Here is a 26,543-nt window from a genome sequence, read left to right as displayed (position 1 = left end):
TTAATTTTCCACATTTCCATAAGTCCTATGGTACATTTTCAGTGAGGAGGCATTTTTGGTGCCTTAGTGCCTTGCAATCCCAAGGGTCTTGTTATTGTTGTTAGGTGCCAAGGTGACCTTCTGCAAAACCAAACCAAACAGTACCATGCTGCTAGGAACTAGGATGACTTTTGGAGCTTACAGACAGACGGCCACTGAAATCTTTTCTGACTCCATAGAAAGCCAATCATTTGTATCCTGTGGCAAAATTCACTCTATCTCTAAACCGAACTTTACCATCCAAGTAAACCTTAAGCCTTTGCTGCTCAAATTGGAGCCCGTGGATGGGAAGTATCAACATCATCTCGAAGCTGGTTAAAAATGCAGACTCTCAGGCCCCATTCCAGACACATGTGATAAGAAAGCGCATTTAGCACAATGATGATGCTCAGTTCATCTGGGTGCACGTTCAGGTTAGAGAAACACTTAGGAATTTATGTTGGTTTAATTGACCTTTTCTTCGGGAAAAATATCTTTGTTTATTTGTTTCTAGTTTCTGGTACTCGGCCTAAGCTAGCTACAGTATGCGCGTAGTTTTAGTTAAAGAAAACGTCTCCAAGGAGAAAAATAGAACATTAAAGATACTACATCCATTGCTTCTGTTCCATAATTTAATATTTCTTGCAGATTCATATCTGAGTTAGCACCTCACATATTGCTGGGCCAATCTGCTTTGAAGGAACAGAGGCTGGTTAAAGGATGGCCCTTGTCCCTGATGACCCCTCTCTTCGGAAGTAGAGATTTTTGCATCTTGTCCTGGCAGCAAACAAGGTGGCAGGGAGTGGGTAGCAAAGATAGGTCCTTCTGCATTTTTCATTAGTAATGTTGTTAAAAGATTTGATAGGTTGAAAACATTAGTTAAATGAATTTTATAGGTTACCAGTAGATTTTAATTTCCCATGCCACATGGAACTCTGGCAAAAGCCCTGGCTGGTCTCATCTGCTAATTAATATACATTAGAGTCAATATTTTAGTGACCTGGAAGAATTAATATGGCTTCCTTTGGGAGCCGGGGAGTTGCTCAGGTATTGAGAAATGTTGGTTGTGAGGATGATATTTTTAGAAAGACCTTATTTCCGAGGAACCGGAAAGCCCAGCTCAACTACAACCCCTTCCAAAGGCTCATAAAGCGAGATCAACCTTGGAAAGTGTGCCCCGTCTCTCCTGCACTCCGTTCCCAGCATCTAAATCAGGGGATTCGGAGGAATGCTTGACTTTTTCAGATTTCACACTTTGTACAATCTTTTTTAGTATTGTGATCGTTTGGGTCACAAAAGCCCCAGACTACATGGATACTGCTTTATTTCCTTTGTTCTGCTTAGAATGTCTCAAAACAGAGAGATTTTGAACTGGGTTTTGAAAGCTCCGAGAGACAGTACCCAGGGTTGTGAGCACGAGAGGCTCCCCAGACAGCAGGTGGCCATGGACGCTCTCATGCTGACAGGGCACACGCCAACCCCGGGTCAGCTTACTCACTGGGTGCACCCAAAGTTAGCTCAGTATCATACATCAGGTTATGATGAGCCCAGAGGGAGTGACATATAAAAAAGGATGATCTATCCCCAGAGTCGTGACATTAAAGTGAAAGAGAAGACGGCGATTACAAAGAAAAGGAAAAGTAAACGATGAAGGAAAAACAAATTGCTTAAAATGCCTGGGTGAAAAAAAAAATTAAAAAAAAGTAACACAAACTGTGTCATGATTTAAATTGCAAATGCAGTTGCTAGTGTTTTTACACAGGTTACACTTGTTTACAAAAAGTTTGAGACAACTTTTGTAAGAAATCATTACTGCAAATGAACACCTGAATATAAAGTAGTTGTATATATAATTAGGACTAGAATTAGGAGATAATTAGGACTAGAATTAGGAGATGACAGTTTATAAAAATAAATAATATAGCATATGTTTTGGTAACGATTTACTATAGGGATGATAAATAAAACCGGACAGATATAAAATTAAAATTGTCGATTTAAAATGAGCGTGGCTCAAATAGGGCAATATATTCCGTAGAAGAGGCAACATTTCCTACTACAGTGACTTCTTTTACAGTTTCCTACGATTCATCATGAGGAGAAGCAGTGGGGGCGGCTTGCCCCTATCCCTCAGCATCTTGGAAAAGCAGGTAGCCTAGTGGACTTGACACCCTTGTCTGAAGATCAACTCAATGTAAAGAAAGCAAAAATCTCACAACCAGACCAACAGACAACAAACGTCATGCTCAATGGAGGAAAATGGAGGCTATCCAGTATTTCAGTTTACTTAAATCAACACTCAGTGCCTAGGGAAGCAGCCAAGAAACCAAATGACGTATGGCTCTGGGCAAATCTTCTGAGCGAAGACTTCTTTAAACCATGAAAGACCAACGATGTCACTGTAGGAACGAGTGGTCTTCCCCTACACCGTGGCATTTTCGTGTATATTCTGATGTATATCGAAAATCCTGACGAACGACAAGGGGCACGAGAAGAAGGGATGCATCTGAATTATGATGCTGGTGAACAGTCCCATAGACTGCCAGAAGAACAAACAAATCTGCCTTAGAGGAATCACACGCAGAATGTTCCTTAGAAACCAGGACAGTCAGGCTTCATCTCCCATGTCCTGGGTGTGTGATCAGGAGGGGAATTGTTCTAGGTAAAGTGGAGAGTCATCCAAAAAGAAGACCCTCAAGAGGTTGGCTCGCCACAGTAGCTGCAACAATGGCTTTGTTCTTTTTCACATAGAGCACTATGGCTTGGTATCAACTTGAGGCAATAAACAACAGCACTACTAGATGTTTATCATGTATCACTGCTGTCATTGACAGCGGAATACCTAGAGGACCCACCTACACTTTGGGGAGGAGGTGGAAGCCTAAGCATTACTTCGGGAGGAGGACAGTCCTTCTGAAAACATAACAGCAGGGTGCGATCCTTGGGGAAAGACATTAAGCTTGAGAAAGTAGAAGGTCAGTGATCAAGAGAAAGACCCTCAATGAAACGGACTGACACACCGGGAGTCACATGGGCTCCAGCATAGCAGTGCTTATGGAGAGGCAGTGGGTCTTGGCAGGGGGTCTGTCCTTTGTACACAGAGTCACTGTGATTTAGACCCTACTTGCTTGAACCTAACCAAGAGCACATGGAGTTCTTTAGTGGCGCAAACAGTTAGCATTTGCTTACTAAATAAATGGTTGGGAATCCTGGAGCTCCACTTTTAAAATCACCGAAACAAAAACTAGCCATCAGAACCCCCGTGGAGCACAGTCCTAGAGTGACCACATGGAGTTGCCATCAGCTTGCGTAGACTCAACAGTCACAGGTGATGAAGATGCAAGCTTGGTCTGCCACTTAGAAACGCCCCCTAAGGACATGCAGAACATACAGGCAGACACGCAAATGGACACACTGCGCTCCCATTCATTCACCAAGGGACAGATTCGCGATGTTCAGAACAGCTCTTTTCACGACAGCCTCAATCTGAATACCCATCTACAGGGAACTGGCTAAGTAGTCTGTTCACGTCATGCAATGCCATCACAAGGAGCACCCACAATCCACTAACATATCAAACACATGGAGGCATCTCACAAAAGCAACATTCAGTGGAAAAAAGCCAAAATGAAGAGTTTATACTACATAATCCATTCATATAAAGTTCAAAAATAAGCAAAACAAATCTATGCTCTTAGAAGTCAAGGTTTTTATTATTTTTAGGAACACAATGCCCAGAAAAAAACATGAAAGAGGGTTCTTGGGAGCTGGTAATGTTGAATTTCTTGACTTGAGTCCTGGTTCTATAAATAAAACTTCAGCATTTTCCTCTCCCCCTCCCCCACCCCCTTATCTAATCTGGTGGACCATGGATTGACACAGTGGCATGGGAACAAGTATAAGGATGGTAGAGGGCTGGGTAGCATCTTGTTCTGTCGTACAGAGGGTCACTGTAGGTTGGAACCAACTGGATGGCACCTGACAACAGCAGGGACATAGTCGACACACTTAGTAGTGCAGTGGTTACATATTTACCTGCTGAATGGCAAAGGTTTAAATTCATCAGCCACACCATGGGAGAAAGCCATTGTATTCTGCTTCTTTAAAGCTGTGCAATGCCTAGAGACACTTCTACTCTGTCCTACAGGGTCACTATGAGTTCTACAGACTTACAGACAATGAGTCTGTTTGGGGCGGGGGTAGTGGTGGGGGTTGGGGTACAATCACACATAAAACCTTATAGTCTCATTCAGGGTTAAAAGTTAGACCTGATTAATTAAACAGAGAGTTCCTTCCATTTTTAACACTGTGGAAGTAAAGGTTAAAAAAAAAAGAATAATTATTTACATCAAAACAAACATTAAGCCTTATAAATTCACTTTGAAACACAAGATAGATAATTTATCAGAGTAGTCAATGGTTCTTCCATCTTGACGTTCCTGCAGGTCATACCTCTCTGTAGATTACATGTATCAGTCCACATATATTTGTTTTAGGAAGGAAAAGTTGGTGTGCTTATTTCTCTGAGTGTTTCCTCTTAAAAAACATGTTCAAATCACAATTTCCAGAACATATGAATGTGAACTCATTTGGAAATAGGGTCTTCATAGAGTATTTTTAAGCTGACATTTGGTCCTACTAGAGTCGGGTGGGCCCTAGCCCAAGAGGGCTGGTATCCTTATAAAACGAGAAGAGACGCAGGTGGACACAGAGCGAAGACAGCCACGTGAAGAAAAGGGAAAGACTGAAGTTCTGTCTCCACAAGCCAAGGAATGCCGGCATCAGCAGACGCTCGAAGAGGCGGTACAGCACTCTTCCCAGAGAGAGAGAGAGAGAGAGAGAGAGAGAGAGAGAGATCGCACCCAGAAGACCCAGTGACTGTGGCTGCATTCCATCATTCTTGTTCCCAAAGAAGGAGGGCAGAGGACAAAACAGTGACCACCAGGGTGAATGCCAGGGGCACCCTGCCAGTCACCTTTCTCAAGCTATGTTGAACTTTATAACAAAGAGTTAAAAGCAGTTGTGATGGAAAAAGATCTAGTTCTTTCATTCTAGGGAAGAGTCAAATATAGCAATCAAACCATTAGCGGACCATGAAACGTTTTCATCTTTTAGTTCATCTGAGATCAGGACAGTGGTAATTTTTCAGGGCAGCCATGGATGAGGGCTCATTTCAAGTACAACTTCAAAGACGACAGAAGATTTGGTTTTTGTTTTGCTCTCCCGAAAAGTAACACTTTCACTAGAGAATGTACTTACACCATCAAATGAATATCCTTTTCAAACAGGACACAAATCTTCCCTTTGGATGAGAACATGCATCAGAAGCAGCTACTTTTTTTAATCCTCTATCTTTCTAAACACGACACTTATGGGAAAATCACCAACAATATGCTACGGAGTTAAACTTCCCTTCCCAGTCAACCCATTTTGTTGTCCTGTTTAAACATATTCTGCCATTCCATTCCATTTCCTACAGCAACACCCATGGGATAATCCACAAATCAATTAAGGACAAAGTAATAGCCAACAAGGATCAAGCAACAAGCATTAAAAGCGTAATATTTATAGACACTATGCTAAAAATGTATGTTAGGCAAAAGTTTGTTCTGGTTAGCTTTTCTTCTGATCTAGATTTTCAATGTGTGTGATTACTTTGCAAACTAAAGTCATCACATAATTATTCTTAATTTATGATGTCTATGTTTTGAGTCAGTCTTGGACAAATGTCTCAGGCCAATATTTATAATATAGATGATTATAGAACACACTATATTGTTTTTCACTTCTAATTTTTTATTTTAATATTTGAAATTCTCTGAGGAGTATATACACTATTGTGATAAAGACAGATATAAACTGCTATTCATTATTTTATTTTCAAACAATGATATTTAAATTTAAAAAAATTCTAATTAGTACTCCACTGAACTACAAAAAAAACCCAACCTTCTTTTAAGTTATCACAAGTTTAATGATCTTTTCTTCTTTAATTCAAACTCCCCTTTCTTTATCTGATTTCTCCCCGCCCCCCTCCTCTTCTTCCTCCTCCTCCTCCCACTCCTTCTTTGCCCTCCTCATCCTTCTAATTTTCTTGTAACTAAAAAGCTAAGGCAAAGTCACGCAAGAGTGACTTAAGGCACAGTCAGTAAGATCAGCCTTCACGGAGCTCCGTGGACTTGGCGGCAAGCTGGGTCACCAAGACTGCAAATGCGTAGCTGGATCTGCTACTTAGACGTGAACAAATCGCCACTTCCGCCAAGAGGGCTCCCCTTCTTTTTGCTGCAGCCCTATCCCCTGGTGCTTAGTTGTTGAGTCTTCAACCGTGTCCTCCACTATCAGGTAGGTCTATGAGTATTGGGATCTTGTCCCCTGTGTCCCTCACAAGGCATACGAGTCTACTTTTATGTGGCTAAAAACACCACCAGTCACAGTGGTGGGGCCTGTCTGGACGAAGAGTAAGAACTGATGGTTAAAATATATAGAAGTTTTTTCAGGTCATTGCTCAAAGTTATATAACCTCAACATTAGATAAATTCCATTAAAACAGAGATAGTAAATATTCAAAAGTAATTGCTTCACCCTAAGTGACTATTGTTCAGGTCATTGTATCAGCACTGAGGAAAGTCTGCACACACACCCCTGCCCGCCTTCAGTCATGTCAGGATCTGAAAGGGGCCAGAGCACGCATCTTCTCTTTTTGCCCTGGGAATCAGCAAGCAGTACACATACAGATGACTTGGGTTTCTTCACACTGGGCTGGCCATTCATATTCCTTCAGACAGCGCGGAGGATTCAGTAAATGGTTTCTGAAGTCTTACGTCGAAGTTCCATTGGAGTGTTTTCCTCGTAGGTGCAGTCATTCTCCCTTTCACAGGGTTTGTTCCTTCAACCCAGCCTCCGGCTTATCATCTTTCCGTTCTCTTTGGGAATGCGGTTCAATAAATGCTCCTCTTGAAAGGCCTGCCTTTTGCATTTGATTGACTTCCCACCACTCAAGTAATGCATATTCACAAATCAAAATGCTGCTCACAATCAACCTTTTGTCTTTAAGATTTCATTGTACTCTTCCCATTCACACTATTATCCTGTGTTACAGAGCCCTGGTGGAGCAGTGGGTACGAGTTGGGGCTGCTAACCACAAGGTCCACTGTTCAAAACCATGAGCACTCTGTGGTAGAAAGACAAGGCTTTCTACTCCCTTAACGCATGACAGTCTTATATACTCACCAGGGTAATTCGACCCTCTCCTATAGGGTCATTTTGAGTTGGCATTGACTGGATGACAGTGGGTTTGGATTTAAATTATATAATTTGACAATTTAAAAATTATCATATAACCAATAATGAAAGTAGCGATACCAGGAGGGTAAGGGGAAGGTAGGGAGAGAAGGGGGAACTGATCACAATAATCTACATATAACCCCCTCCCTGTGGGATGGACCACAGAAAAGTGGGTGAAGGGAGACATAGATCAGTATAAGACATGAAACATAATGATTTATAAATTATCAAGGGTTCGTGAGGGAGGGAGGATGGGAGAGGAAGGGGGGAAATGAGGAGATGATACCAAGGACTCAAGTAGAAAGAAAGTGTTTTGAAAATGAGGATGGCAACATATGTATAAATGTGCTTGACACAATGGATGCATGTATGGATTGTGATAAAAGCTGTATGAGCCCCCAATTAAATGCTTTTTTAAAAAAAGTACCATATACGTATTTCCCTTCCTTGCCAATAGTTTTTTTTACAGCAATTTTGGATGCTCAGCTCAGCCTTATAGAAGGCCATAGATTTCCCTTAGCCTATCTCTCTCTCTCTCTCTCGGTGAAAGTTTTAAAAAGTTCTTCAATTATGGTTCAAAGGAGAAACATTTTGGAAGTTAGGAGGAGGGCTGGCAATACTGGAGGTGAGTATACGGCTGAGACTAAAAAGCAAGAGAGCTATACAGGCTCCAGAGAAGGAGAAGGAAAACAAGGTGTGTAGAACAATTGTTTTAAAATAGCAAGTACTCCTTACTCCCTTTGCTCACCTCTAGTAACTGGAACACTCATTTGACATATGGGAGAAAGACAAGGCTTTCTACTCTCATAAAGAGTTATAGTTTCAGGAACCAGAAACCCAAAGACGCAGTTCGACTCTATCTTACAGAGGCACAATGAGTCAGATTTAAATGGATGGCAGTGAATTCAAGTTCAGTCAAAATAACAGCTGTTAAAAATCCTTGAAGGATGTTCACCAAAGTCATGACTTGAAGACAAAGATCCACCAGTATATGATCATACAGGCAACACAAAGAGAATGAGTGGAATTCATGTTATTGTGAACCAGGACCCAGCTGCCGACATGTTGGTTCTGACTCAAGGGGACGTGTCACAGTAGAACTGCCCTCCACAGAGTATTCAACGGCTCTGGTCTTTCAGAGGTAGATCACCAGCCCTTTCTTCCTGTGTCTTAAACACAAATGCTCATACCTATCATTTATTCGAAAAGAGCATCGTTTTAACCACCGTGTGGTTCTCACCGTGAAGATCTGAAACACCAGAGGAAGAATGATAAACCTTCAGCAGTCACGAGTGTAATTGTTCATTTAATCACCTTGATTTATTCCCATCTCCTATTAGTCATCATTTAACAGTGCTCTCTGGAGATTAGACGTCTCCTAATAGCATCAGACATTTTGTCAGAGTTGCACACTGTTTGGAATCATCTTGGCCATGATTACTCAGTGGATTGTACAGATAGTGAAGAGACCTCGTGAACGGAATTTTTCTTATTTTCTTGTTTCTAGCCTATAGTGAATGTTGGAGACATGAATTTTCCTCAAGTTAGAAAAACTTAGCTACTATCTGCTATAAATATGCTGTTTACACAATGGCCCCTGAAAAACAAAACTCCTAGTTCAGCTGCTGTAGGAAGGAATTGTCAGGCTTGTACAGACAATACCTTTGCTTAGTTTTACAAAGAAGAGCTTTGCTATTTGGGGGAGATTTGTCCAATGGTGGCAAAGAGATTCCATGTTGGGCTGCTAACCACAAGGTCAGCAGTTCAAGACCACTAGCTGCTTCATGGGAGAAAGAGCTGAGGCTTTCTCCTTCCATAGAGTTACAGTCTGGAAATCTATGGAGGCAGTGATACCCTGCCCTAGGGGTTGGCGTGAGTCAGCATCGACTCACTGGCACTGAGCTTGATTTGCTTTGGTCCTTCCATGTTTGCTTCCCTATTTTTGCTCGTAAATGTTCCAATTGTAGGGAGAGGTGCATCTACTCTGTACAATCTAGATAACTGCAACAAGCCAGGGACAAGAAGACAACCCAATTACAAAACATGCTGAAGACATGACCACAACCTTCACCAGAAACCTAACAAACATGGAAATATATTAATAATCATTAGACATTAAAGTCACTGTCATGGAGTCCATTCTGACTCCTTAGACATTAGGGAGATGCAAATCAAAACCACAACGTGTAACCATTACACCACCTAATGAAGCGATCCTAGTAGCATCTGAGTTGGTATTAAAGCTAAAGAGTGACCAACTATAACACAACTGTGGGTCTTTACTCAGCAGGCCAAAGCAGTAAGAAGGAAATCAAAATTCAGAAAGGAATCAAGTCTGTACAAATCAATATCTCATCCTCTCTGAGACTAACAGTAGATGACACCTGACAATTACTGCTGACTATGCTGACACAGGTCACTGACCCTGGATTGAACTGGAAAAAAATATGGAGCAAAACTCAAATGATTATTACAAATAACCAGGCAGATTGGAACAATAGAGACCACAGGACGCCTCAGACACTCTCTCAATCTAGCGCCAAGGCTACTCCCTACGCTACCCTGTCAATACTGCAGACGCTAACTCGCAGAAGGGCAAACCGAATAAAGCTATTGTCCCTATGATCATCATATGACTTAAAAGACCATCAGCAGGAGACCAAAAGGTCACCAAATCCTCCAAACCAAAGATGATTAGCTGGGGGGCATGGAAACAAGAGAACTAGAAGAGGAACCATGGGCCAGACTTACAGAGAACACTGGCACATTGTGAGACATGTGACCCGTGCCATTGAATCATTTGTCATTGGGACATTGCCAAATGGGAGCCTAAGCTTTCTGTGTAAGTTTGTAGTAACAGCTCAATTACATTTTAAAGGACACACACTCACACTCACACACACACTGAAGTTTTAGGGACTGAAGTGAGTCCGCACTGAAGTGAGGGAGAAAGGAACAGGCCACACAGAAGCCCTGATCAATTTTTTAAAAATAAAATACTTTTTTAAAAAGTTAACTCTATTTTAAACCAAGAGAAATCATGCTAGAGGACAATGTAGAACCTATTGAGTAAGCTTACTTCTTCTAGTGGATCACTATACTCTGTTGTTCTATGTCAAAGATTGGGTGCTCTTTCTGGAGAGGATGATGCTTCACTGAAGGCAGAAGATCATTTAATGGAAGGCATCATGGAATTTCTCCCCGTGGGCTGATGAGAGGAGCAGGTTGGGACACTATTTGGAATCCAGACTTTAGGGCGGATCACCGGGGCATGGACAGCCTTCGCCTTTACTCTGCTTTCTATGCCCGTAGACAATTACCATCTCAGACCTTCACAGGGCAGTTCTACCCCATCTTGCAGGATCACTAGGAGTCGGCATTGACTCGATGGCAGTGCTTTTTTCCCCCCCTCCCATGTGTCCTTGGGCATGTTTCTTCATGAAGCCCAGCTTAGTCTCCTCATTGGTAAAATTGAAGTTGAGAGGGCTCCACCTGCTGGATGAGTCGCTGTAGAGATGGGTCGTTTTAGATAATGCATGGGCAAAGCTGGGAATACTGCCTCCAGAAGCAAAGGAAATGCCCAATCAGTATAGCTCTTTGATAGTCTTATCCCAACTTCCCAGCAATTGATGTGTGTCTCTGGTCTCTGAACCTCAAATTCTTCTTCTGTGATTATACGAATTATAGCCATCTTCTTCAAGTACTCTAAAGAACTAAATGAGATGTGGGTACGTAAGCTTAACAAGCAATCACTTTGTTAAACCTGAGCAGTCTTGGAAGCACAAGGGGAAAAAACCATCTAACATGTTGTGTGTGGCACATAGAAAGTTACTTTCAACATAACTCTAACTATGAGTGCTATCACAGGGTTTATGAGAATGTTTTCTGCCCTAATTGATCTATTCAGTAGTTTTATCTGCCTTAACTATCTAGTGTAGAGTGACAGGTGCAGCAATCATGAAATCAATGTATTGCACAGGGTAACTGTGCTGAAACGGTCGTTTTCAAGTGCTAAAGAGCAACGATGCCTCTGGGAGGACTACTAAACCCCTACCCCAGCTGTGGTAATCTCAATCACTTCACCTGCCTGATGGAAGCTAGACGGGGAATATTGCAGAGCAGAGCAGAATTGATGCATGTGAATTTTGATGAGGTTGGGGGTCAATATTGAATGTACCACAGACATTGCTAGAGGAGAAGCGAATCTGTCTGGGAAGAAATACAACCCAAATGCTCCTTCGAAATGAGAGTGGCAGGTAGTTAAGCGGGAATCTCTACGATGCCCCGAGTGACCAGCAAGTCCGCTCTGGTGCACGCACGCCCCATGTGTTACCATGTAGAACTGCTCCATGGGGATTTCTGAAGGAATTGGACTGCTTACCGCAAAGTGGGAAGTTCGAAAGTACCACCCGCTCTGAAAGAGAAAGATGAGGCTTTCTACTCCCATCAAACAGTTACAGTCTTGGAAACCCATAAGGGTAGTTCTTCCCTGTCCTTAGGGTCGCTGTGAGTCAGAAATGACTCAATGGTAGTGGGTTATTCTCTCTCTCTCATTCTGAATATTAATGGAGGCAGATCCTCAGGCTCTCCCCCACCCCCCTGGTGTCACTGGGCTGTTTTGAATAACAGATGTTGATGTTAGCAGTTGAATGTACATTGCTTGCATTACCAAATGTCTTTTCCTAGAAGATTTCTATTAGTTGCTTTCTATCTCTGGTCTGTGGGATGTCCTCAGAATCCTTTCTGCCCTACAGTGACATGTGTCCTGCATGGCTCTCTCTTCTATTGGCATTGCAGCCATCACCATCCTCAGTAGGGTTTCCAAGACTGTGCATCTTCCCTTCTCCCACAGAGCAGCTTGAAGTGTTGAACCACCAACACTGCCTTTAGCAGTCTACCATTTGTTCCAACAGCACCACCAAGTCACTCTGAGCCACTACCATAGCATTCATTCATATGAAAGCTCTTTCAACATCTTTATGCCTTTTGGGGAAGACAGAAAGCAGACAGCTGTGTGGTTTCCTCTGCCGAGAAGATAGGGCTATCTCTACAAGAGATACTGTTTACAGTTTCCCTGATGTTAGTATGGTTCTAACAAGAAATCAACATTAAATAGGGGTTTCCTGGCTTTCTCCTGTAGGGTGACCGGAGCCCACATGTTCACTTAGTGTCTCAGCTCCTAGGTTTCTTCCTTTCCTTCCCAGATGATGTTTTAAAAATGTTCTTGAGGTGCTATGTTGATAGCAACAATTGAAAAGTACTCACATTTTCTTAACTTGAGCAAGGACACATTATCCCCTCCTCTTTCCTCTACAATGGTGAGACCGTGGCTCTGAAGGGATGAATTGGAGATTTAAACACGCATGCCAGGACTGAGGGTGACAAGTTGGTACCTTCTTCAAAGTAGCCCGTGGCTTTGTAAGCAGGGTGCTAACACCATCAAAAAACAATCCCTCCAGGAGGGATTGCCAAGATGACACTTCGGGGTGCCACGCTCAGAACCTCTTCACTTCTTATGAAACACCCTTGTTAAACTACACACACAGGACATGCACATATGTGGAAAACTCATCTTTATACATTCTAATGTTGGCTCAGGTTATTTGGTGGCAAAAGGTCAGAATTTGACCTGTGGAAAATGAAAATATCATTGACAGACCATGCAGGCAACTTTCACAATTTCTCTGTGAATTATACAGTAGAACTTAGCCTGCATTTCTTGAGATTTCTGAAAGTCTCCAGTCCACCAAGCTATTGCTTTTGCTTTACCCACCAGTTAGACAGTTATTCTACTTAGAAACTTTCTGCCAGAGAACCTAGAAGTCATCATCTATTGAAACTAGGAAAGATAAATGGAGGACATAATGAATTTAAGGCCAGCACTCGGTACCACGCTAAGCACGGAGCAAGCATAGAACTAACTGTAGCAAATGAGCAACATTCGTGGAAACACTACACAGCACATTTGGAAACAAAATAAATGCAGGCACTAGTTGGGATTCTCATTGACGCCCTTGTTGAAGTTTGCCTGCACATTTTTACTAGGGAATTTTATACTCTGATTTCTTGGATTTTGTAAGTACTTAAAGAATCCATGGACATTTTTTCCCTTGGTTGTCTAAAGCCAATAAATAATTTATGAATTATTTTCATCCAAAATTTGATTTTTTTTCTTTGCTGGCAAATGAAAACCCATTTTAATCCAACTTAAGTGCTCCCCATTCGGTTTAAATAAGAAAAAATAAGTAAACAATACATTACTTCCACATAAACCTGGCAGCTTCCAGATGTTTCCCATTTAGTTTAAATAATAATAAATTATTATTATAAATAAAATAATCATTAAAATAATGATTTAAATTAAAAAAATAAAAATGTGAAGGATCCGTTCCTTTTAATATCTAGAACACCCATGTAAAGAATAAAATCAAAGAATTTTCTATCCATCTTTCAAGATATTTGGTTCCAATATGCTACTTTGAATAGAAAACCAAGATGTCAGTGGCAATTTATTACAGCATGGGGTTAGGGTTCTTTTGCTTTCAATGATTTCTAGAAATCTTTAGAAATAAAAATTCAAATATTTACTGTGAAGTCATGGTACCTATTTCTGCTAGACAAGATTAAACGCTTCAATGATCACCAAGACCCTAGAGACTATCTGGCATATTCCAAGATAATGTTCCCTGGAATATCCAATAAATCAACCCTGTAATGTTATGACATGCTTTGTTAGTTTACTGAATCCAATGAGCACCCATTTCTGACATTAAAAGAGCTAACTAGGAGTTAGGACCCTAACTTTGTCCATTCGAGACAAAAGTACCCTGTTTCTCAGTACCAGGGATATGAACAGTCTCCTCGATTCACCGTGGCGCTTTCGAAACCTCTCTCCAAGCAGAAGTCCACTTCCTTCCACTTGTGCAGGTTCCCACATATCTCTGACACTGTCAGGGCTCCCATCGAATTAGCTCCTATTTGGTACACTGTCAATGTAACCAATAGTAAGAGCCAGTCGATCAACACAGGGCAAAGGCATATCTATTTGCAGGGCGCCTAAAGCTCCAGAGGCAGCTGGAAAAACAAATTCTTCCCAGCTACAAGCAGTAACGAGCAATACCTGTAGGACTTTGCAAAACGCAACCTCGTTTTGGATCTCGCCGATGGTGCTGGCACTGTGGCTCCCAAAGGATCCCAAACGAAAGCCATTTGCCAAGCGGGTGCCAAGCTGGCCTGGCGCAGCAGGAAGTCAGCGCTGGTGCAGGGGCTCGGGGCTGGAGGGCCCTGGCGGGAGCGCGGGCATTTCCTCTGTGTGCCGGGGGGTGAGCGCTGACAGCGAGGTGGCAGGCTAAATGAAGCAGCGCTGGACGGGATGGCCAAGACTTCCTGCTGCGTGACACTTGCCCTTTGCGACAGAGCTTGCTTCACTCAAGCCCTTATCTCATTATTCAAGTGAGAAACACGCCCTCGTAAATGGGCTTTTATATTTAGCCCTAAGTAAACAGCAAAGTCACATGGCGCTCCTGAAAAGCACAATGTATGTGCACGCGCTCACAGCCCCCCCCCCCCCACAACCACACCCCCACACACACACACACACACACACACACACACGCAGAGTGGGTCCGAGGGGAGCGCACAGTGGGTGGGTCGCCATACATCAAGGGGAAGGCCAGTAAGAAGAAAGAAAGTCAACAGAGGGCCTTTTAATAAAAAGAAATGAGTACACACATGTCGGTGCCTGCCTGTGGAAATTGGACACACGTTACTAAATTTCCCACAACCAGCTGCCGAATTCCAGTTTTCTGAGTTCAGCTTCTCCCAGATCTAATCGTCTCCAAAGTGCCTGCACCTCTCTGCGCGGCAGCCCGAGAAGAAAACAAGCAGATCACTTTCAGGGATGTTGGCAGCTTCTCCCTCAAGGAGATCCCGCCTCAACTTGGCGAGTGGATGTTTCCTGATCAAGAAGGATTTTGACCCAAACCATCTATTCCCTTGTCCATTCTCTCTTCCCAAGAAACACAGTTTCCCTCTCGGCAAGCCCTGGAAATCACTAGCTTTCGGATTAGATCAATGAAGCCAACCACGCAGGGCCCTGGCCGGGTTTGTGAGTCGAACCCTGTCCAGGGAGGCATGCATTTCACGGTGTCCTTCGGGAGTCGAAGGATGCCGTCCCGGGTCCTCGGGCAGAGTGACAGTGAAAGTCCACAGAGCCGCACGATCCCGTCCCTCCCTGTCCAAACACTGCCCCGTCAATGCCCTCAACTGCACACCTCGGCCGAGCTGCACTGGAGGAGGATAAGATTAGCGAGGAGGCTCGGCGTGCCCAGTTGTGAACTTAACCCACGCGGAACTGGGCGCAAGTGCGCTCGGTTGAACCGCAGCACACCCAAGCCAAGTTTGAGATCCCGAAAGCCCACAGGCGGCTCTGCCCCCCTCACGGGACTCAACGTGCTGATGCAGTTTCCTTCAAGGGACGCATTAGTGCACGTGCTATTTCCGCCACAGCATCCGGCACACAAGGGGTCCTTGCAAGCGCCAGGGGCTGCCTATCAGTTTGAAGGACGGGTAATGGAAAAGTCTGACCATTTCACCGGTACGTGTTTAACCTATGGGTTAAAAGAGATCGGCTGAGTGGCAGCTACCTGACAATCTTGGAGGGGCCAACAACAGCTCAAAATAAAATGCATTTTCTCAGCACCAATTTGCCATATTTTCATGTTTCCCAAACTCTGCCTTTTTTTTTTTTAAACCTTTCACATGACAAGGCGGGAGAAAGCAAATAGGCCAAGAGACCCTCTGGTAGATGGAATTCCACCATTACCATCACTTTCCTTCTTATTCTTTAACTTCCAGTTAGAGCCAGTTCTTAGGAAACACAATCGCTCCTGGCCACATTAACGCAGAGCTAAGCAGGCTGGCGTTGAGCAACCTGGCTTTTTCCCTCGAGACTGGAGCCAGACGGCATAACGGAACTGGGAGCCTGCGCAAGACAGCTGGAGGAGCCCCAGGTAGCTGGTGAGTACTGGGGCTTGGGGAGGAGGGGGAAGGAGAGGACGCCCGAGGATACCAGCAGCAGAGCGGGGAGCGCGGTGTTGGTAGAGAACTGTGTCCCCCATGCCACACAACCCCCTCATTCTATCTGGTGGCGTTTACATTTTGGAGGTGAAGCAACCTCGCTGACTTTGCATAATGAAGGATTACGCACGTATGCACACTGCCTTGGAAGAGGACAGATGTGTCTCAGATACATCCACGGCCATTCCGAGCCCTAGAGACCCTGGAGGACAGCGGTTCTCAACCTGTGGGTCTCGACCTCTTTGGGGAGAGGGTGAACGACCCTTTCACAGGGGTCACCTAATACATCCTGCATATCAGATATTTACATTATGATTCATAACAGTAGCAAAATGACAGTGATGAAGTGGCAACGAAAATAGTTTTCTGGTTGGAGGTCACCACAACATGAGGAACTGTGTTTAAGGGTCGAGGCATGAGGAAGGCAGAGAACCACTGCTGTGGGATGAAGGAGCATGTTGTCCATAGGTTTTCTAGGGCTGTAAGTCTGTATGGGAACAGACCGCATCAGCATCTCCCACAGAGCAGCTGGTGCATTTAAACCACCGACCTTAAGCTTAGTCACCTAATTTGTAACCCACTAAGTCTCCAGGGCTCCTCCTATTTGCATAGTTTCCCCAATGTTACTTGTCACAGTCAGATGAACGCACTAACTAACGCTCTGTGTCAGCCAAAGCAGCAGTAGGGATTTGAATGCAGAATTGATTGTCTTTCATTCCATACCAGTTTAGGTTTTTAAAAAAGAATAAGTGCTTCAAAAAATTGCTATCTAACTGATTATAGTAAGGGGACAATAATAACTCAGAATAAATATTTTACAGAGAGAAAAATGTCTTTTTTCTGAACGAAATATACAGCAAAGGCAAAGCAAATTTGCCTTATTCCCGATTGTCTAGAAAGACCCACCTACCCACCACCACAACCACCACCACACAACATCACACACACACACACACACACACACACCGCCACCACCACAATCACCATCACCACCACCACCACCATACAGACACAACACCACCATACACACACCCCACCACCACACACACCATACCACCACCACATACACATCATACCACAACCACACACAGACACACCACCACCACCACACACACACTACCACTACCACATACACATACAGATCAACGCGCGCGCGCGCACACACACAAAGGAAACACAACACATACAAACAGGAAAGTACTTATCGTGTGTGTGTGTGTGTGTGTGTGTGTGTGTGTGTAGTCATGCATAATCACGTTTTTGGTTGCCAGGTGTCAATGAAGTCTTGGAAATAAGCTACTTATTTCTGAGATTAATAATGAGTACAGTTAAGTCTTTATATCAAAGATAAATACCAGCGACATTGTGAGGGCAGTACTGGTTAGTTCTTCAAAGACAATGAGGGTTTACACAATTGGAGTCAGGGTGGAGGTGGTCAAAAAAGATTTTGCCTAGAATGAATTTTTGCTATTGAGGGTTCAGACAATTGGAGTTGGGGTGGGAGTCAAAAAAGATATGTGCCTAGAAACAATTTTTGGCTGCCATTTCTATTTTAACCAGCTATTTATAACTTTTACTTTATGAGCATGAAAGGGCTAGAAGGAAATAAAATAGACATTTTTTGAATAATTCAATTTATTGTGACATTGTTAAGCATTTATTATAGCAGAAAATTTGTCGTAAATGTATGACTGCACAGGAAACAGAGATATTCCATCGCTAAAACAAATACATCACTTCTAAAGTTAAAACAGAGCCTATATCCCAGGGAGGAAAAAAATCTAAAATCTAAACATTGTTCTTTCCTAATACTTATCTACATGATTCCTGGCTGCCATGCAGTCTCCATAAAATCCTTGCATCTTGCCAGTAACAGATCTTACATTTCTCGGGCTCAAAATAAGGATATGTCTTTGCGTCTGGAATATTCCAGATTCCAAGATTCCAGATGTTACAATTAAAAAATTTAGGTCTCGGTGCCTGATGCAAAAATGGAGACTTTCCTTGATAGAAGACAGCTACTCAGAGTCAAATGAAAAGTCATAAATTGACAAGTGGGAGGATTTAGACATAGGCCCCTACTGAGACACCAAGTCACCATTGACAGGTGGAGTGGGGTGAGGCTGGGTCTAAACTTCAGAGACTGCAAGAACGAAGAGTGTCCTTATCTCCTGTGAAAACGCATTGCCCCAGGAAGCCAAAGCCGCCTGCGGAGAGTGGGTTTCAGAACAATGGCTGTTGCGAAATGGCCTGGTCACAGACTACAAACCAGCAAAAGTTTGCTTAGATGGGAACAGCAGTTTGTTTGTTTTAATCAGCTATCTCTGATAAGAGTTTCACCGTAATAATTCTTTTTTCAGAGTGATACATTGCACAAGAGTGTAGCAAAAGGAAATTTAGCAACTGGACTGGTGTACTTAAGACACATTGTAAACTTATATGTCTTAAACAGGGCTTTTACTACCTTCATTTACTACAATAATCAACTGTTAAGGATTTCTCTGGGCAGAAGCGCTTCAAACTAATGTCGGCAATTTATTTGAATTGCCTTCAAATATTATTTGATTCAGAGGTGAGGTCCACCAAGAGGAGCCCTGGTGGACCACTGGGTTCTGCGTTGCACTGCAAGGCCAGCAGTTTCAACCCACTAGCCACACTGTGGGAGAAAGACGAGGCTCTCTGCTCCTGCAAAGATCTACAGCCTCGGACACTCACGGGGCAGTTCTAATCTGTCCTTGAAGGTCGCTATGAGTCGGAATCAACTCGATGACGGTGACGTAGGTTGTGGTTTTGAGAAGACTATTTTCTGAAAGGGAGGGAGGAGATCACAAGTCGGTATACAGTATAAAGCTAACAGCATCCAGCGACAGTACAGCTTTTACTCACCCAGTCTCAGGTACCTTCTAGAGTACAGAAGTCCAATTATTGTCAAAATAAAATTTAAAAGACCCAAAGAAATTGAATGACAACCCATGTGTATGACCTAAAGGACAGTGCGCTTAAAATTGTAAATTGCCACTTTATCTATGGATTCAGAATAATACTCTATAAAAATCCTAGCTAGCCGTTTCTAGAAATTGCTCCTCAAACCTAAAATTCAACAGTCGAGGTCCACGATCTTGCCATCCAGGGCCTGGAGGTCAGCATCAGTCACCAAAAAACAAGAAAAAAGTATTAAGGTCACAGATGGACATCTGGCCTCCACTCAAGTACTCCCTCAACGCAAGAATATTTTTTTCTATTAAGCTGGCATTCCATGATACTCACCTTCCCAACACAATCACTGAAGACAAAGCAGGTACAAAAGCAAATGCGGTGAAGAAAGCTGATGGTGCCCGGCTATCAAAAGATATAGTGTCTGGGGTCTTAAAGGCTTGAAGGTAAACAAGCGGCCATCTAGTTGAGAAGTAACAAAGCCCACATGGAAGAAGCACACCAGCCTGTGTGAGCACGAGGTGGCGATGGGATCAGGTATTAGGCATCAAAGAACAAAAAATCATATCATTGAGAATGAGGGGTAGCACGGAGTAGGGACCCAAAGCCCATCTGTAGACAATTGGACATCCCCTTACAGAAGGATCATGGGGAGGAGAAAAGCCAGTCAGGTGCAGTGTAGCAACCATGAAACATACAACTTTCCTCTAGTTGTTAAATGCTTCCTCCACCCCACTATCATGATCCTAATTCTACCTTACAAATCTGGCTAGACCAGAGGATGTACACTGGTACAGATAGGAACTGGAAACACAGGGAATCCAGGACAGATGAACCCTTCAGGACCAGTGGTGAGAGTGGCTATACTGGGTGAGTGGAGGGAATGTGGGTTAGAAAGGGGGAACCAATTATAAGGATCTACATATAACCCCCTCCCTGGGGGACGGGAAACAGAAAAGTGGGTGAAGGGAGACATTGGACAGTGTAAGACATGAAAAAATAACAATAATTTATAAATTGTCAAGGGTTCATCAGGGAGGGGGGTTCAGGGAGGGAGAGGAAAAATGAGGAGCTGATACCAAGAGCTCAAGTAGAAAGCAAATGTTTTAAGAATGATGGCAACAAATTTACAAATGTGCTTGACACAATGGATGGATGTATGGATTGTGATAAGAGCTGTATGAGCCCCCCATAAAATTAAAAAAGAAGAAGAAGAAGAAGAAAGCTTCTGTAATTGATATAGTGTGGTCCTGATACAAGGACAGACACATAGATAAATGAAATAGAATTGAGAGTCCATATATAACACCCTTACATTTAGATTAACAGATTTTCAACAATGATGCTCAGACTATTCAATGAGGACCAGAGAGCTCTTTCAACTAATGATGCAGTGAGACCTGGATGTCCACGTGTAAAAGAATGAAGCTGGACTCCTTTTTGGAAATAAAAATTAATTCAAAATGTCTCACAGACACGATGGTATGTGGTTAAAAAGCTTTTGGTAGAAAACTTAAGAGTAAACTTTCACGACTTTCATTAAGCAATAGTTTCTTAGATATAATACTTAAAACCACAAAATTAAAAATAGACACATTATTCAACATTAGACCTTTTGTGCTACAAGAATGATTTTTTTTTAGTGGAAAGACAACCCTCAAAAGGGAAGAACAGATTTAAGTCGTAAAATTTTACAAGGTATGTGTATCCAGACTATGTAAAGATATTTCAACACTCAACAATAAAAAGACAATAAAGAAAGAAATGAAAATTTAGGTAGGCATGTCTAAAACGAAGTACATGTATTCTAGATTAGATGGTCTTCCCACCAAGGGTATGCGGATGTCCTAATTCCTGTGACTGTGAATGTGTTTAACAAGAGTGTCTTTGCAGATGTGTCCAGTGAAGTCAACTTGAGTTCATATGGGAGAAGAGGGAGTCCTGATCCAGTGGGAGTGCTGTCCTGGGTCAAAGAGAAGACCGCACACAGAGACACACATGGGAAAAAATAGGGCTCCAAAAAGTGGGTGGAAAAATTGAATGAAATGATAATGCAGTTTGGTCCTCCAGCTTCCTGAAGCCCCTTTATATATGATGATCCATCTCCAGAACAAGAAATGACAGACATTATTAGAAACTGGAAGAGACGAGGAAAGATCTGTCCCTGGAGAAGACAGTCAGACCTGGCCCTGCTAGCTCCCTGAACTAAACCTCTGAGTTCATGACTGTGAGACAATGAATTGCAGATCCTCAGGTGTCCCCCGTGTCTGGGAAACCCAATTCAATCCATCACACCGGTGCTTCTTTGGAGATAGGCCATCCAATCTGTGGCACTGTTTCGGTTGACCTCAAAATCGAATACCACTTGGAAAGAAGCTCAACATCATTAGATACTAAGGAACCGGAAATCAAATCACAATGAAATGCCACTTCTGGTTCACAAGGATGGCTAAAATGAAATTAACAAACAAGACTGACTTGTGTAAAATACTGGAACTCGCTTAGTGTCTGGTAGAAATGGAAAATGCTGCAATTACTGTAGTGAACAGCTGGGCAAGTCCTCAAATATTAAACATTTACTGGCCAACCTAGTAATCTCACATTTCGATATATACACAAGAGAATTCAAAAACATATGCCAAAGTCTGTGTATGCATTTTTATAGCAGTGGTATTTACAACAGCTCCAACATGTAAACAACTCAAATGCTCATCAGCTGGAAAATGGATAATGAAATTGCCATTTGGACATACAATGTAATTTTATTCAGTCATAAAAAGTAAAGCTTGGCTAGTATTGGCTATAATATGGACTAACTTTACAAATGTTATTCTAAGTGAAAAATAAGTCTGTCACAAAATGTCGTATGTTACTTGATGTATTCATTAAAATGTCCAGAAGAGGAATTTCTAGGTAAAGGAATTAGAGTCATTGCTGCCAAGATCTGGGGAAAAGAAGAATGGGAAGTGACTACTAATGATAACAGGGTTTAATTTGGAGGTGATAAATAACAATATTCTAAAATTAGTGATAATAGTCTATACACTGAATATACTAAAAATACTGAGTTAAATGCCTTAAAATAATTAAATCTATGTGTGAATTACATCAACAAAGCTGTCTTTTAGGGGGGAAAGTCCCAGGACGCAAACAGAAATAAGATACAGATAATGAGTTAAAATAATGAACACACGTGACAGATGGCAATGTTTACGTGATTGATGCATTTATGAACTGCGGTCCTAAATGTCTGCTATGAGATATCTGAGTTCTCCTAGGAACGTTTCAATAATCTGGGAGATAATTAGTTCAAGTCCACATTATTCAGTATGGCCATTGAGATTTTTCTAAACACTTTGATAAATGGGAGTTGAAGCAAAGAAACCAGGGAATCAGAAATGGAAAGGAAGGAAAGTATGTTTTATGTTTATTAAGTGTTTACCAACTGAACTAAAAAGTTCTAGGAGGTTTTTCTATCTACTGGGAAACATTTCTAGATCCAAATTCTTTTATAGCTTTAAAAGGGAGGTAAGATAATCACTTGGTTTCAAGAACTAGCAGCGTTCATCTAATATGTATATGGCGATATAATGAGACAGAAAATATCCCATTTCACCTTTCCAGTCCTGAATGCAGACTAAAAACCTTTTCCTTAGATTTTATTTGGTGAATCAATCGTCACCTAGAAAGTTACTTCCTTTGGGAAACCTTCTTGCTTATAGAAATCACATGTGATGGGTCCAACACACCCTGGACTTCCTCGGCACCCTCAATCTATCTACATTTACTCATTCATTGAATTCCAATGCTGTTCACAAGGTTCAGCAGCCAATTCCTGTGCAGTAGACAGCCTGTACCTTCTCCACAGTCTGTTCTTAGTCTAACTCTGCTGAAACCTGTTCACTTTGGGTCACCCTGCAGGTATATGAAATAACAGTGATATCACTTCCAGCAACACAGCAACATACAAACCCCCAAAATATAGCAAACACACAGACAAGTGGTGAATTATAGGAAGGAGAACTTGGCATCAGGATTGGAGGAAGGGCTATTAGCAACATGCTATATGCAGGCGACACAGCACCTTGCCTACCATAAGTGAGGAGGACTTCAAGCACTTGCTGATGAAGATCAAGGATTGCAGTCTTCAGTATAGATGACAACTCAATGAAAACCAAACCAAAAGCTTCACAACCGGACCGATAGGTAACATCATGATAAACAGAGAAGAGATTGACTTTGTTTATGATTTAGTCTTGCTTGGATCCACAACAATGCTTATGGAAGCAGCAGTCAAGAAATCAAATCAAAGTGATGCACTGCACTGGGTAAATCTGCTGCACAAGACCCCTTTAAAATATTGAAAAGCAAGGATGTGACCGTGAAGATGAAGATGTGCCTGACCCAACTCATGGCATTTTTTAATGGCCTCATCTGCCTGTGAGGGTTGGACATTGAAAAAGGAAGTCTGAAGAGAATCGATGCCTTTGGATTGTGCTGCTGGTAAAGAGTATTGCAAGTGCCATGGACTGCTAAGAGGACAAACAAATTCGACTTGGAAAAAGTATAGCCAGAATGCTTCTAAGAAGCAAGGATGGTGAAACCTCATCTCAAGTACTTTGGCTAGGTTGTAAGACGAGACCAGCCCCGGGACGAAGACATGATGCTTGCTAAAGTAGAGGAGCAGTGGTAAAGAGGAAGGACCTGGACAAGGTGGATGGACACAGTGGCTGCAACCATGGGCTCCAACATAAGAACGATTGTGCAGATGAGGCAGGACTGGGTCATGTTTTGTTGTACAGAAGGTCGCTATGAGTCGGAATTGACTCCATTGAGTGTCTACACAGTCTCAACACCATGCAGCCTGAGACCATATCTGCCTTCTCTCTGGGTTCTCAATGTCCAGCAACTGGCCTGGGAAAAAGAAAAGTCACAAAAACAATCACTGAAAGAATGAATTAAGAAGCATCCGGGAATCCTGAGGAAAAGATAGAAGTACCAGCATCATCATTTATGTTTCTAAGTCTGGGCAAGAAATGCACTACAAGAGAGTCTGGTAATCGCTACTCTTTTCTTAAGAGAATTCCTTCTCTCTGTCAAAACACTTAATCAATTGCTTGATCAATCAATCAAGGAGAAAGTAACATAACCAGAAAAACATCATTATAATTGACATGACTGGCCTTCACCTGAGTATATAGAGAGATATGAAACACCATGAACAATCTTCAGGGAAGCTGTGGTACAGAGGATTGAAGCTAATGTTATACCTTGAACTTGCCATTTAGCTTAAGTACTGTTACTTGACCTTGCAGACTTTCAGAGACTTATTCAATGAAGGTTACCTCAAAGACTGTTGTGAGGATTAAATGGGAGTGATGTATATGAAAGCGTTTTGAAAATCACACACAAAATTTTAGGCCTCAGTAAAGATAATATTTGGGGAGATAGGACAATTAATTTTACACTGTTAGAAAGATATTAAGTTTTTTAAATGGTCCTAGATGCTAACCCAGCTTATGAACGTAGTCATTATATATACACATCATTTTATCAGTTTCAGCAATTATACCTGGCCTTAGTTTTTATGAGTGATTTTTTTCTCTGTTCCATTTTGAATCCCTTTTCCACACATGTATGATGATGGACTATTAAGTAATCCTATAACAGAATCTTAATATTTTTTACAGCATGAAAACCTAGGTCCGTTTTTGATGGAATGTTTCTCCATTGTTCAAAATCTTGGACTCATATAAATACCGAAATATTTCAATTTATGTATTTGAAAATGTATGGGATCCTGAAAGTATATTATTTCGCTGGAAAAGCCCTTGCAACACTGATTGTAATACGTGCTTCTCCTATCAGTGATTACCACCAAATAAGGAGATAAAAGGCTTCTCTGAGCTTTTTTTCTCAGAATGATGTTACCAAATAGCAAAAGTTGAGAAACAAAATTGCTTTTTTGAAAGAAAGAAAAAGAACCCAAAATACTAAGAACCATCACCACCACCCCTCAAAAAAAAAAAAAATCTCATATTTAACATCGGTACAGGGACTTTCTTTATGACGGTACCCAGTGTTTTACTACTTCTGAAATGCGTTCATTGGTGTCTACCTTCATTAGAGGGCAATGACGTTTCAGAGGTAGAATCCTTGCCGTCCACATGGGAACCCCAAGGTTGACTCACAGTCAATGCAACAGTGACAGTCCCAGCCAAGGCAACATGGTGTTGGTGGAGCTAGGGTGTGTTGCTTTGGTGCTAGGATGGGAAAAGAGATTTTGGCAGGGCCACCGATTCAGAAAGAATTCAGAAAGAACAGCCTGGAAATCGGCATTGTAAGCCAGGCCCTAAGACCCCTACGGAACTCAGTGAACGGATCTGCAACTGACCATGGGATGGCATAGGTCTGGGCAGTATTTTGCAGTGCTGTGCTGTGAAAGGGGTTGGTATGAGTCAGGGGTCAACTGGATGGCACCTAACAACACCAATCATACACTTCCCTGTTCTTCTTGAACGGCCATACCACCTCCAGAGCCCCCTCCTTACTTGGACACTTTTTCCCCCCAACAGTTTTATTGGTAAGTAATTGACATATCATGTAATTCAATAGTTCAATCATTTAATCATATCACAGAGAACTGTAAAATCACCCCTACATAACTTTTAGGGTATCTCCACCACCCCACCCCTACTTTGGCACTTCCTATTCATTAGCTGATCCTAAGGACCAAACTCTACTTTGGACAAGTTATTAGAAGAGACGAGTCCCCTGAAAAGGACATCATTCTTGGTGAAAGGTAGATAGAAGGTCAGCAAGAATTAGGAAGACTGTCAAGAACATGGATTGATATAGCAGCTACAACAATGGGGTAAAAACTTAACAACTGTGAGGATGGGGCACAATGGAGGCGGTGTGTTTCCTGTCGCACGTGGATTGCTAGGAATCAGAACTGACTCAACAGCATCTAACACCTACAACTGTGGACCACACCACCAATCATCTGTGAGCTTGTGGGACTGTGGGAGCATGTGTGTTGCTGTGATGCCTAGCATGGCCCAGATATCTGTGTTAGTGGCTGCAGATACAAAATAATGTTCTCCAGGAAGCTGTATATGCTCTAAACCTGGCCTGGAGGTCTTGGTCCCAAAGGAAGGAACTCTCCCACCCAGAAACACAGCACGGATTCTTGCTTTCTGTCCCAGCAACCCTTTGCTCTTCAGCCC

General features: G+C 42.3%; 1 protein-coding gene and 1 pseudogene across 2 annotated transcripts in view; both read right to left on the bottom strand.

Moving 5' to 3' along the window:
• Window positions 1-14,500, bottom strand: part of LOC101641721 — a 57,326-nt pseudogene extending 42,826 nt beyond the window's left edge.
• Window positions 1-26,543, bottom strand: part of PDE4D (phosphodiesterase 4D) — an 893,429-nt gene that overhangs the window by 408,519 nt on the left and 458,367 nt on the right. Inside the window, exon 1 of one of the 2 annotated variants that reach the window (XM_004703593.3) lies at window positions 14,423-14,522. The exons of the other annotated variant lie outside the window; for it this stretch is intronic. Coding sequence (XP_004703650.1) covers window positions 14,423-14,511 — 89 coding nt within the window. The 5' untranslated portion in view covers window positions 14,512-14,522. Of the gene's footprint in view, window positions 1-14,422; window positions 14,523-26,543 lie in introns of those variants that run through there. 2 annotated transcript variants of the gene reach the window in all.

The sequence above is a fragment of the Echinops telfairi genome, unplaced genomic scaffold (assembly GCF_000313985.2).
Source record: "Echinops telfairi isolate 266 unplaced genomic scaffold, ASM31398v2 ScPeMD7_7469;HRSCAF=8507_1, whole genome shotgun sequence".
Classification (NCBI taxonomy): domain Eukaryota; kingdom Metazoa; phylum Chordata; class Mammalia; order Afrosoricida; family Tenrecidae; genus Echinops; species Echinops telfairi.
The sequence above is the reverse complement of the archived record's forward strand: the minus strand, read 5'-3'. Positions and strand labels throughout refer to the sequence as shown.